We start from the raw sequence: 14,283 nt of genomic DNA, 5'->3' as shown, positions 1-14,283 counted from the left end.
TTCAACCCCCTCCTGCAGCTCTCAGGGTTCAGGATGCTAACCTTTTGTCCTTGATAGTGTGCCAGGTTAAATGCAGCCAGTCGTTCTGCATATTCAAATGGCTGCATGTTGAATAACACTGATTTTTTTTTTGTTTTTTGAAGATAAATTACTTTTTTGCCCAGCTGTCTTTGTATTCAGTTATAATCCAAACTCCTATTAGACAATGTCTGACCTGAGAGAGATTGATTGAGGATTTATATAATATGATTTATATTCCACATCACTGGATGATACAGTGAAAAATCTTCTTAGTCACTAGTGATGGCATTCTATATTTATGAGAAGTCACTTGGGATAAGGAGGAGAAGGATACCTGATAGAGACTTCCTAGAGCTTCTCTGTTTGCCATGAAGATAAACCCTAAAAATATACCTCACCTAATCTTCTTAAGGGGCGTGCGGTAGGAGTTAGTCTTTGACTGCCTGATGGACACACACACATGCTGAGTCAGTCACAAAGTCTTCGAGAGCAACTTAATACCTGGCATTGAAGAGAAGACACTGACTCCTTCACGTTTGTTGTATGGTTTCTAACCTGGTGTCAATCTGCAGCCTGAGTTGCTTGGCTGAAGGTCTGGACAGCATGAGCATGTCAAGCCTCCTGAACCTCAGCAGCCTGGGAAAGATCTGCGGCTCCAGCAACAGCAATGACATGGTGGTTTTGGACCGGGTGAAGAGGAAGAACTCCGTTAGGCGCATGTCAATAATTGAAGATGGAGAAATTGCAGAGGTCCTTTACCTGATACCAAAGCAGTGCATGGTGGATCAGCTGCCATTCCTCAACCCCAATGACTACATCCTGTGTGAGAAGCTGGCAGGTATACCTGCAGAGATGTCAGGTGAGATTTAGTTGTTATCTTTTGGGTAATTTTTACTTTACTTGTCACTGTCAAGTGAATGCTAAGTCTACATGATGCATTCTCATCTGTTTCATCAGTTTGTTAGTCACCTAAAAAACACAACAGAAAGACAGAAATCCTCCTAATTATTTCAAAATAAAATACAAATAAAGCTTAAGTGCACTGGATGGACGAGGTCATGGATCAGAAGCACGAGAGCCTTTAATGGTGCTCCTGCTGTCCTTTTTCAGAACACAAACACATACACACGCACACACACACACCATCCTGCCCTGTGTATTTTTTGGACCACCCCCTTTTCTGTTGGACCAGCAGTCCAGTTAGTTCCTCTCCTCATTCCGATCTGCAGCAGTGAGCTCCACCACAGACGAGCAGAGATCATGAAAGAAAAAGGTAGACTTTTCCAGAAGTGTGTGTGTGTTTGTGTGTGTGTGTTAATGAAAGCGAAAAGAAGTGTGTCCTTGTGCGTATTTTTTCATGTCATTCCACTAGGTGAGAGGCTGAGTGACTAACCTTTCATATTGTGGTGTGACAGAACAGGTGTCATTTGATTGTTTTAAATGTATCAACAAGGCCATGACGAATCAATGACACTATAAAATGATTTGTCTGAGATGTACAGTGTGATAGAAAATAATTCATATGAATTCATGAATTCATATTTTTATACTATATCATTTCAGTTCAGATTCTTTCCCTGCTTTAGATACTAAGTTTGGAGATATTTTGAAAAAAAAAACAACCTCTGATTGCCAAGTGGGCAAAAGTGCGGGCACAGCTGTTCCTGCTAATCGTTGATCTTTGTGCTTAGGTAAGAGCAGCATGTGATTTTAGTTGTGAACTGAGCAGACATTATCCTGTTTTCAGCAACAGGGAGCAGACAGATGTTCCATTGTGACTAATAGGCTGTGGTGACTCTTTAGAATGAAGTTATGAAGTTATTTCCTCACAGACAGTGAGATAAGGCAGCAGTGATAAGCAAAAATCACTAAATGAGTGTCGCCAAGAAACACTGAACAGCTACTTTCTGTATAAGCCTTCAGAGCTATTTTACCTCTTGAAGTTTCTGAGCTATTTCAAAGTATTGTCGCTCTAAATCAAAGCAGTCATCCAAATCGAATGCTTTCCAACGGAAAATATGAAGCTTTGCAAAACCATTTTAATGACGTGGCTCATGTTCCATTATGCTCCTGGAAATGTCTTTTCCTGATATGCAGGTGTATGATTTTTGTTCCCCAAAATATGGACTTCTCAATGCTAAATGTGAAAATGTCCATTTGTTAATATTGTTGTTTATATAAGGGCTTATTAACCACTAATTGAAAGGAAACATTTAGGCATTTAGTATGTGTACACACTGCAACATTTGCTGTATAAAACAGCACACATGGCTGTTTTCATGTCTTCAAATGAAGTGAAATTGTGCCACAAATCCACTACTGTGTGCCACCGTGGAATAAAGAGTAAAAAATATGACCTTACAAAATAACTTCTTAACATTATTTTTAGTCACAGGAAAAAAATAGAATGAAGTACACTTTAATAACCCTGACAAACACACATTATACTTAAAATAGACACACACACATTCTCTCACACAGATGTAGATTTTCATAGCTGAAGATAGCGGGCTGTGTGATTAGCTGTCCGTCTCAGGTTTCTCTCCATTTGCTGTCTTTCTAAATCTACCATTTGCTAATACTCAACACCATCTCAGCTTCACATTCTGGGAGAGATCAAGAAAGAGGGGAGGGTGTAGAACTGCATATCAAAGAATGCACTTCATAAGGAAACACTTTATCTTATAAAGTATACACAGCATGATATAATCTGTCATCCCTCATCTGGGAGATGCCAATAAAGCAAACCTGTTTCTGAGCTGTAGAAGTGTTTCAGCACATTTCCTCATGATGAATGATTTGCATGAATTTGTGTTGGCAGCGCCACTCTGTCATTAACAAATATCTGAGGTTTTCTAGGACAAAGGCCAGTTTGGCAGAGGTTTCAGTAATTGTTGGAGTGCCATGGCCACACTGATGGGTTACATTCACAGGTTCAGCTCCCTTTGTTCACATGGGTTTTTTTTTATGTTGCAGGTTGTCTCATATTTTCAAGGTTATCCTGCATTTCTTTTCTTGGCTATTTACTCATGTGCAGAAAGCTGCTATAGACTTTCAGACATGAGCTTGCAGTTGAATATGATAGTTTGTATTGCAACAACTGGCCTATTGTGTAAAACCCCACCAACATTACATAATGTTCACCTGTACTATACAATCAGTAGACTCTTTATTAACCTTTGGGTGACTTCTAATCTAGTTTGTACTACATGCTTGTTACCATAGTAACAAATCTCTGCTGTTGTGTGGCAGTCAGGCCACATACCAATGGTGCTTGACTCATTTTTTCTTTTGCAGCATTCACAAGGATTAGCCAAGTCAGAAAACATTTCACTTTAGGAGAAAAATGTAGACTTTTCCGTGTCCAACAGGGAAAAGTTAAGAGTTCATGCGCCTGTTTATCTTTTCATATTCTGGGTGTCCAGCCTCCTCACACAGGAAGATAGAGCACTATGAACATGCCACATTCTTCCCCCTCCCTCTCTTTTCTCTCTCTCTACACTAATCACGTAGAGGAGCTTTCAAGTGAGCTGCGATTAGATTGGACTGGCATCTACTGCTTCTGCTGCCACGCAAACATGAAAGAGATAGAAAAAAGAGAAGACAAGTAGGAGAAGAGAAGAGTTCTGGCACACAAGGACCACTGCTCATGTGGACTTCTGATATTTCTGGAGTTTAATAACCTTGTTAGCGAGATAACATTCACCTCGGCTAAATCCTATACACACACACACGCACATTGTGCTGTATGTTTGTCTGTTTCCAACAAGACAAAGCCTGTCTGTACAGAGTGAGGATTATTGTTATTATGAACTACTCAAACAGGAAAAAAGATAAACCTACAGAATGGATGGCGACAGATGATTATTCTCAAAGGACTATTTTATTTTATTTTATTTTATTTTATTTTATTTTTACAAAATAACCTTCTGAACACTTACAGAAGGAAAACAAAATATAATTTGGCACCTTTTATTTACACACTCTTAACTGATTCATTCCATATCTTCTGCCCCTGTAGTACTACTTACCCAGGATGACCATCCGTCTCCTACAGCGAGGAAGCAGGTCATCCATTGCAGCAGATGTGGAGAGTCCTGTAAGGGAGAGGTGCTGCGTGTCCAGAGGAGCTTCTTCCACATAAAGTGCTTTACCTGTAAAGGTGTGTGTTGATCACTTCCTATTAAAAGATTGATAAATAATCCGCTTTTAGCCAGAGTGGGAAATGCATTACCAACTAGCACACAAGCTGTAAAATGTGAGCCCTGGGGCTGGAATAAAAGTGTATTTCTAGCAGGTTTGTTTTAAATTGAGCAGTGTGTGTTGATGATTAAGTGGCGATCCTGTGAATTCCATCAGATGCAGTTTATTACACAACAGTATGGATCTACAATGGGCTGTTGTGAGAACCTCCTGCAGTGTTGGTCATTCACTCTGCTTCATGGAAAACATATTTTTCTCAGGACTCTATTGTCCTTGCTAATAGACACTGACAGGCCTCTTATGTCGTTGTCCTTTCATCACATTGGGATGATGTTTACAGCACGGAGAAAACAAAGAGAGTCTCAGGGAAGGGAAATGTGCAATCATTGTAACAGTGGGAATTGGAGTGTAAGTGCTTTAAGTTATAAAATAGTATAATTTCAGATAAAACAGGTTTCCATTGTGAGTCACAGTGGGACAGGAATAGAGTAGCATAAATCTGTCCTTGGCTTCTCTGTGCATTCTGCTGTGGCAGGCTCAGAGGGACAGAGTGATTAGGTCATATCAAATGGCTCCGAACAAGCTGCGAGAAAATATTATCAGCAACGTGTGACTGAGATGATCGCTACACACGCACGTACACAGACACACAAATTACACAAAAACACATAAACACCTTTGAAAGCCTGGTAGTCAGAGGGTCAGCTAGCCCAAACAGCATTTATCTCTTCCCTGTGATGGATTGTGTCATTGCTGTTAATTTACTACTGTGACAACAGCCTGAAAGAAGTGACACTTCAAAAAAATAGAATAAGTTATGCAGATTACCCATGCCATGTCCACTAATGCTCCACACAGTGTTTTGAACTGGTTGCAATGTGTATATGCAATTATACAACACAGCATCCTTTGTGCAGTTTGTGGCTGTGACTTAGTCCAGAGCGGCTTCTTCATGAAGAACGGGGACTCCCTGTGCCCGCTGGACTTCCAGAGACTTCACGGCACACTCTGCAACAACTGTAGGGAATTCGTGGAGGGAGAGGTCGTTTCAGTCTTGGGGAAAACATACCACCCCGCCTGCTTTGTGTGCACCCATTGCAAGTAAGACATTTCAGGAGTTGTACTTATGAAAACATGGTTGACAATAAGGAACTGTGTAAGGTACACGTCTGTGTCTTTCTCAGACTACCCTTTCCTGCGGGAGACTGCGTCACCTTCAGAGGAAAGGACTGCCTCTGTCAGCGCTGTGTTGAACCTCTGTCTCCTCTTCCTAATGACACCAACTATTCCAGTAGTGAGTGTTTTTTTAAATTACTCTGCTAATAAGAACATTTGATCTAGTGTTCATATCAAGAATAGATCAAATGTTTTGGTCTCCTGCAGACATAATCTGACTGTGGATTATGCTGAACATTGGCAGGTTGTGCCTGCTGCCTGTTTGTATCATGTGATAATAAATCACACAAGGTCAGCACCACACCTGCTGTCAGCATACAGAGATAGCAAACAATACTGCAGGTGACACCGCTGAATACATTTCTGTATGTGTTCATGTTGTTAAAACAAAACATACTACATCATGGCCCCACAAGATCTCACAAACATTATCTTCACCACCCTGTGTCTGAATATTGTCTCAATAGTGTCTCTATTTCCAGTCTAATCTTCTCCTTCTGTTTTCACTGTGAGATACCTTATAAATCCACTTATTCTCTTGGGACCCTGCCAGGCCAGTGACTTCGTAGAGCTACAGCCAAACTCAGCTCTCCACCTCAGTTTGACCTTATGAACCTGTGGTTACACTGTAGACACAGCAGGGATCAATACAGACTTAATCTCCTAGATTAAGAGAATCTGCAGGGCTCTAAAGAAAAGAGCAGAAAAATAATTCTGCAAATCCAGATGAACCGTGTGCCAGTGTAATGTACATCTACAGTGGGGAAAAAAAGTATTTAGTCAGCCACCAATTGTGCAAGTTCTCCCACTTAAAAAGATGAGAGAGGCCTGTAATTTTCATCATATGTATACCTGAACTATGAGAGACAAAATAAGAAAAGAAAATGTAGAAAATCACATTGTAGGATTTTTAATGAATTAATTGGTAAATTCCTCAGTAAAAGAAGTATTTGGTCACCTACAAACAAGCAAGATTTCTGGCTCTCACAGACCTGTAACTTTTTCTTTAAGAGGCTCCTCTGTCCTCCACTCGTTACCTGTATTAATGGCATCTGTTTGGAGTCGTTATCAGTATAAAAGACACCTGTCCACAACCTCAAACAGTCACACTCCAAACTCCACTATGGCCTAGACCAAAGAGCTGTCAAAGGACACCAGAAACAAAATTGTAGACCTGCACCAGGCTGGGAAGACTGAATCTGCAATAGGTAAGCAGCTTGGTGTGAAGAAATCAACTGTGGGAGCAATTATTAGAAAATGGAAGACATGCAAGACCACTGATAATCTCCCTCGATCTGGGGCTCCACGCAAGATCTCACCCCGTGGGGTCAAAATGATCACCAGAACTGTGAGCAAAAATCCCAGAACCACACGGGGGGACCTAGTGAATGACCTCCGGAGAGCTGGGACCAAAGTAACAAAAGCTACCATCAGTAACACACTGCGCTGCCAGGGACTCAAATCCTGCAGTGCCAGACGTGTCCCCCTGCTTAAACCAGTACATATCCAGGCCCGTTTGAAGTTTGCTAGAGAGCATTTGGATGATCCAGAAGAGGATTGGGAGAATGTCATATGGTCAGATGAAACCAAAATAGAACTTTTTGGTAAAAACTCAACTTGTCGTGTTTGGAGGAGAAAGAATGCTGAGTTGCATCCGAAGAACACCATACCTACTGTGAAGCATGGGGGTGGAAACATCATGCTTTGGGGCTGTTTTTCTGCAAAGGGACCTGGACGACTGATCCGTGTAAATGAAAGAATGTATGGGGCCATGTATCGTGAGATTTTGAGTGAAAACCTCCTTCCATCAGCAAGGGCATTGAAGATGAAACGTGGCTGGGTCTTTCAACATGACAATGATCCCAAACACACCGCCCGGGCAACAAAGGAGTGGCTTCGTAAGAAGCATTTCAAGGTCCTGGAGTGGCCTAGCCAGTCTCCAGATCTCAACCCCATAGAAAATCTTTGGAGGGAGTTGAAAGTCCGTGTTACCCAGCGTCAGCCCCAAAACATTACTGCTCTAGAGGAGATCTGCATGGAGGAATGGGCCAAAATACCAGCAAAAGTGTGTGAAAACCTTGTGAAGACTTACAGAAAACGTTTGACCTCTGTCATTGCCAACAAAGGGTATATAACAAAGTATTGAGATGACATTTTGTTATTGACCAAATACTTATTTTCCACCATAATTTGCAAATAAATTCTTTAAAAATCCTACAATGTGATTTTCTGGATTTTTGTTTCTCATTTTGTCTCTCATAGTTGAGGTATACCTGTGATGAAAATTACAGGGCTCTCTCATCTTTTTAAATAGGAGAACTTGCACAATTGGTGGCTGACTAAATACTTTTTTTCCCCACTGTATAAATGAATATGCGCGTGTGTTTACAGGTTGCGCTGGCTGTGGAAGAGACATCAAGAATGGCCAGGCTCTGTTAGCTCTGGGTGGCCAGTGGCACCTTGGCTGCTTTAAGTGTAAAACATGCAAGAAAGTGCTGGTTGGAGAATATATCAGCAAGTAAATACAACACATTCAAAATACTATACTCTGTGAAACATAGGATTAAAACTAACAGGTAAATAAAAACATGTGTATCTCTCAGGGATGGTGTTCCCTACTGCGAGAGAGACTATCAGATCCAGTTTGGAGTAAAATGTGAAGCATGTCAGAAGTTTATAACAGGAAAAGTTCTCGAGGTTAGTAAAATAAACTAGACTAAAATGTTTTATTTTTATTTTGTACTGTTTGTTCTGACTGCCTTTCTCATGATCTTTTACAGGCTGGAGACAAATATTATCACCCCAGTTGTGCACGATGCAGCCGATGTGACAAGATGTTCAGAGAAGGGGAGGAGATGTATCTGCAAGGTGAGTCCAGGGTTCTAATATTCTCTAAAAGTATCAATTCATTGTGGGGATGAATGCAAAAGCTGCAACTGTCTGTGCCATAACAGGATCTACAGTTTGGCACCCGGACTGCAGAGACAACAGAACTGAGGACAGTTACAGGGTAAGCTCTCTCACAGCTGATAATGAACTTAATGATGAAGACATTCTGCTTCATTTCTTGACACATTGTCTTCCTTCCCAGGTCAGCAGGCCAAAAACACCCTGTCTTGATTTCTTTTTCCCCCCTCATAAACTGAAGGTTAATACTGTGAGCGGGCCGTCTGTTTGCACTGTTGGATGTGTGGAGCGAGCAGGCTGTGATCTCACAATTTGAGATTAAGAGCACTGGTGTGTTTCACATGCAGTGTGTAGAATACACTGCTCTCATGACTGGCCAATCAGTTTCTTTCGTGTGTTGATTCATAGATGCTTTATTAGATGAACTTTGTGGACAGGGCTGCATGCTTGGCTGCGTTCATTTCAGGTCTTGCTGCGATTAAGATACAACAGTGTGGCTTTTCACTCAGTAGCTGCCTGACTGAAAACAGATTTTCATACATTACAATGTACAATGTATCCCACACCAAGTTGTGCATGCTTGTAATGAGGTGCTGTTAGGCAGAATTATTGAGCTGCTTTTTTTTCCCTCTTCAGCACAATAGGTCATCATCAGAAAGCTCCTGTTCCAGGCCAGGCTCGTGCACTCCCGGGAGCCCTGGTCGAACCATCTGTGTAAGTTCTTGTCCCAGCATTGTCTTCTGTATCTTCCCTGGTGCGCAATTCACCGTGGGTTGATTTGTATTTCATTTATCTTCTTTATTTGTACAGGGGAGTCACATGGACAAAGTGTCTGTCTTGCAAGATATTTATTGACAGTAAATCAGTAAGAAAAATTAGCAGATTATCAAAATTCACAACATCATTCCATAAATATATATACGTATATATCTATATATATTTAAATATATTTACCTTGACTGATTGGACTTAGTTTCATGTTGCTTGTAAAAAAAATATGATTTCAATTGTGGTTGAATGATGAAGAACAAATTACACTTTATTAGTTCTTTCATTAAAGCCGTTATCTCTGAGATCTCTGTTTATTTGTTTTTGGCGGCACCTATGGTGATAAGTGGTAATTGCAGGGCCACGCCTCTCTAACAGTAGTAGTACAAGCCATGTGTTTGTTTGGTTTACTCGCAGCTTTTCTGTGAGATACATAAATACCATGAGGAAATCAACCACATATTGAACAGGAATGTATTTCCTCAATTCGAATGCATTCAGCTTGAGTATGATAAGATGGTGCTTTCAGTGTCCCTTTTGTTATCACTAGCCAGCCTCCTGTGTCACCCTGTTGGTTTATGAAATGGAATAAACTCTACCCCCATCACAACACCTCTGAGTCTGAGCCAAAATCAGCTGAACTTTTATGACATATTTTGCGTAGTCACCTGTCATCACACATAATCTGTTCGTCTCAAGTGCTGAGGCCAGACCACTGTGGTGTTGAGGGATTAAAGTTTTATTCCTGATGTACTGAGAAACCTTTGACCTTTGACCTGCATAACCCTTGCTGTTTGCTCCTTCTATCTCCCATTCTCTGTGCCCTTCTCCTCACCCCTTTTCTCCCTTCTCCTCCCCTATCCTGGTCCCAGGCAAAAGTAGATAATGAGATTATTGATTACAGAGACTTAGCAGCAATTCCCAGAGTCAAGGCTATATACGATATAGAGCATCCTGATATGATATCCTATAAGTCTGTGAATGACAACCCTTCTACTTTGGACGAGAAAGGCAACAGACAAAGCCCTGCAGAGGTAACGGATCATCCACTGTTCCAAGTTTTATCCAGTGACATGTTCGTGTGTCATTGTTTCAGTGCTTTATTTTTCTTGGTTTGATTTAGGAGTCAAACCAAGTGATGTCTTGTTTTGTTGTTCTATTTATTTGTGTTTTGCTCAGAATGAAAAAAAGAAAAACAAACTTTTATTTAAAGTGTTTTGGAGCAATCATATCAGGTATACAGGATTTGGCTGATGCTCTTATACGGATCAATACTGCCACATACATTTAAATCAGAGAATTTAGTGAAATCAGTAGTTCTTAGTTGTTACGTTGTGTAGTGTAGTGTAACTACCTTTGTGTTTCCAACCGCTCTTCATGTAAAAACCTCATAACTTTGGTAATGCTGACTCTTTGAATATTAGGAGACTGAGATGTAAGGTTTTCACATGAAGTTACCCTTTGCCCTTTAAATAAATCCCTGTTAATATATGATTCAGTAAATGCATTGATTTCTCTTGTTCTGTCTGCTTTAGTCACCAGGAAACTCATCTGAAACCACAGAGGTAAATGATGATGATGTTTAATTTTAGAAATACAGTGAGACAGTTTTTTCCAGCATTATTCACTGATTTTGTGTCTTTCTGTTGTAAAGGAGAGTCTTGAAATGAGAACAAGCATACCAAAGTCTTCAACTCATGGATTGTTTGGGGTTAATTCAACATACAGTCGGCATAGCTACACTCCAACCCTGTCCAGAAGCCCCAAACACTTCCATCGACCAGGTGAGAAAGAAACTTCAGAGCACAGGTCGGTGTCATCGCACTGGCGTTGCATGATGTACTTATCCATACACGGTTGATGAAGTAGTGGTCAACAGAAGTTCATTCCTCAGCTTTAATCCTGTCTTAGTGCCTCTTACAACCTTTAAAGCTTTTCTCTGCTTCCCTTATCTGTCTTACTCCACCTCCTTCCACCTTTGTGGAATAACACAAGGGTTGATGCTTTCTTCCTCTTTATCCTCTGGCACCACCTGTCCCACTTCTCCTTTATGTCACCTCTTAGTCTCTCAAACCAAAGGTAAGACCCCTCTGCTCCTCTACCACCTTTTTACTCTTCTTCCTTCTCACATTCTGTATTTGTATTTGCTCTAAGCGATAAGAGACTGTGGTTGAAAATATTCCAAATTAATAACAACAAACTGATCTAGGGGGTCACATTTGGAAGTTATAGCACAAGGATTTGAAAAACTGAGCCATCTAGTGGCAGGATAGTTCACTGAGGCTGCATGATTTAGCAGATAATATGATATTATTTCTAAAACTGGTTTGATAGATTAGATAAACAAAGATATCTGAGCCTCTTCTTATCTTCACTGACACATTCCTCCACAGCTATGCCTATTTATAGCAGCGCTGTGACTTCTTTTAAAGATAGTTTTATCATGTGTGGACAAGACATGACAAGCTTTGACATTCTGCCTGAGAGAAATGCAGCAGTATTAACATTGCTTTGTTTTCCAGTTTTAAATATTTGCTAATTTAAGACTTTGTTTTCTATTAGCAGACGAAGGTGTCAACATATACAGAAGGCCTCCGATTTATAAACAGCAAGGTACGTATTCAGTTTAACCTTGTAAATGATGCATAGCAGATTAAGGCTACAACATTAGTAAATAACAGTCTTGTAAAAATACTACACTTTAGTGAGCCAGGAGTAAAAAAGTATTGCGTGCAGCACTCAAAATAATTGTAAACGAATTACTTAACTTGTAATGTGACCTCTACATCTTTCTGCTGACTGTATGGCAAGTGTCGAAGTAAAAATAGATCAATACTCAGAAGTGAGTTTTACAGAGCAATTACTTAGAGGTTAGGAGAAGAACCTGGCAAGGTGTTTTTTTACTTAGTAAGTCTGATCTATTTTAGGCGAAGAGCTGAGTGAGACCGTAAGTCGTGTCATGATTAGCTTATCTATCTGCTGTTTCACTTCACATAGATCCAAATTCCTCTCCAGACCAAACATTCTCTCTGCCTGGATATGGTCACAGCAGCCTTAATCCGGTAAGAAGAACCTTACTTTTCCTTATTCTCTCCTGTATTGTGTAAGACTATTCATTTTTATTGGGTTGTTCTGGAAGGCCTTTATATATGATGACAACCTTTCTCATGTTGTTTTCTTCTCATTTAGCCACGATCAGTTGATTATATGCAATACCACAGCGACAGACTCAGAGGTAAGTAAGTATGCACACACTCAAATTATTTTCCATGAATGCTGTAATACTTTAACTCTGATAATATTTTAAAATATAATTTTGTTTGTTTATGTTTCACAGATTTCAAGGTATGTGACAATCACTGAGCGGAGCTGCTTCTGTTGCCTGTTTGTTTTTTTTTACAAAGGACTGACCTGATCTCACTGTGTGCATCTGCATGTTTGGAGAAGAAACATGTGACATAATTCACAGCTGATTATATCTCACATATTACACTAAACTTAATCACCAAGTGGTCCATGGTCCATGATATCTTTCCATTTTGCTTCATTCTTTAGTTCTTCCATGACAGTCCATTAACACGAATGGACAGAGGAGTGTCCATGCCTAATTTGTTGGAACCTAAAGCAAGTATTATTTGTATAATTAAACCCCCCCACCACTACACACACACACTTTGTACTAGACAACATCATAAATAAGCTATGCTATTGCATATATGACTAACTGCTGCCCATCTCTTACTGTAAAACTGTGCAGTGGTTTTACATTAGATGCTTTGCATGGTATGTGTCTATGTGTCTAACATCTAATCTCATCTCGGTTAGGTCATAACAAATGATAGTGAAGCACATTTGGCTTATGAAAGCTTTGCTTTCTTAAGGTCTACCCATATGAAATGCTTGCGGTTACTAACAGAGGACGAGTGAAGCTTCCCCAGGATGTTGACAGAACACGACTTGAGGTAAAAAAAAAACTATGATAATTTTATCTGTTGTTGCATATATTGTTTTAAACTTATTTGTCAGTAATGTTCCGTCTGTTTTTGAATTTGCAGTGTCACCTGTCACCAGATTCATTCTTTGAAGTCTTTGGCATGGGGATTCAAGAATTTGACAGGCTTCCACTTTGGAAACGTAATGACATGAAGAAGAAGGCAAATCTGTTCTAAATGCTTTTTAATGCTGAGCCTCTCATTAATATGCAGTAAGCGAGAAGTTCTAAGAAGTCTTTGCTTATTTTTTTTTTCATTGGCTCGAACCTTAGAAGGTGCTTTGCCTATTGTCACTGTAGCCTAATGTCACCAATAAGGATTAAAACGATGAGAAATAAGAACATGAGAACTCAACTTAGCTTCAGTTAGAGGTAGACATTATTAGCATGTCAGTCCCCAGGAATTCTGTTCATATTGGACAATTCATATGTGTACATTTTATGCCTGTTCATTGACAAGAAGTGTGGTGTTAATGTAGGTTAGAATGAAAAAAAAGGATGGGTCGGATGGAAACGTCATGCTATTATAGATGGTCTGCTCTTTATGTGCTTTGATTGCCGAGGGTAGAGACAAAGCATGCTGGGAAATTCTCTAAAGAAAGGTCTCAGTCCTAAAAATCAATAAGCATCAATAAATATTCCCTGATAACCAGAGAATTCTAACATAGAGTTAGAACAAATAGATGGTGAAGTCTGCACTTATGTTTTTCACTTTATTTTTTTGCCTTCCTGTTACAAAAACAAAACATTTAACATATTTAAGAATTGTGTTTCTGTGTTGATACATTATCACTGAAATGTACTTTTTGTAATATGAATTAAGGGGATTTAACACTTTCGTTTGATTGTTTCATGTTGAGGTAAACTTCACTGTATACGCTACACTGATGTTCCACCATCTTAAATAAAAACCTTGCACTTCTTACAAGCTGAGCAAATATGTGGAAGGTGCTCACCCCCCCTCAGAGTCATCAGCTCAGAGTCTGACAAACATTTCGCTTTTGAGTACACTTCAAAGATGCTTCTGATGATGACAGACATTCTTGCTCGGCACAGATACCTTCATGGATATTCTCTCTGTGCAGTCAGAATTTCTTCAGTATGCATATTTTAATTCCCATCTGACTTCCATGTCCTCCTGCTAAAATCACAAGACATTAGGCCCAGCTTAAAAGAAATGCTCACTGCATAAAGTTAAAAAAAACACCTATCCACAT

The 14,283-nt window shown here is 39.9% G+C and overlaps 1 protein-coding gene across 8 annotated transcripts; it reads left to right on the top strand.

Moving 5' to 3' along the window:
* The first annotated feature begins 1,186 nt into the window (after positions 1-1,186).
* On the top strand, positions 1,187-13,411 carry LOC114452395 (actin-binding LIM protein 1-like). 8 transcript variants are annotated; one of them, XM_028431682.1, is made up of 21 exons: positions 1,187-1,294; positions 4,043-4,183; positions 5,142-5,325; positions 5,409-5,518; positions 7,792-7,918; positions 8,004-8,097; positions 8,181-8,268; positions 8,355-8,410; positions 8,492-8,548; positions 8,944-9,021; positions 9,948-10,109; positions 10,611-10,640; positions 10,730-10,859; positions 11,071-11,154; positions 11,641-11,688; positions 12,073-12,137; positions 12,265-12,310; positions 12,413-12,420; positions 12,631-12,699; positions 12,957-13,037; positions 13,131-13,411. In XM_028431682.1, the coding sequence occupies exons 1-21, from the start codon at positions 1,282-1,284 to the stop codon at positions 13,242-13,244; spliced, it is 1,785 nt and encodes a 594-aa protein (XP_028287483.1). In that variant the 5' UTR covers positions 1,187-1,281; the 3' UTR covers positions 13,245-13,411. The 8 variants fall into 8 exon arrangements, with proteins under 8 accessions (XP_028287483.1, XP_028287482.1, XP_028287485.1 ...); XM_028431681.1 differs by having other exon boundaries at positions 11,638-11,688; XM_028431684.1 differs by lacking the exon at positions 8,492-8,548.
* Positions 13,412-14,283: the final 872 nt, after the last annotated feature.

This window comes from Parambassis ranga, chromosome 19, assembly GCF_900634625.1.
Source record: "Parambassis ranga chromosome 19, fParRan2.1, whole genome shotgun sequence".
Taxonomy (NCBI): Eukaryota; Metazoa; Chordata; class Actinopteri; family Ambassidae; genus Parambassis; species Parambassis ranga.
Note: the sequence above shows the minus strand (reverse complement) of the source record. Positions and strands in the feature narration are given on the sequence as shown.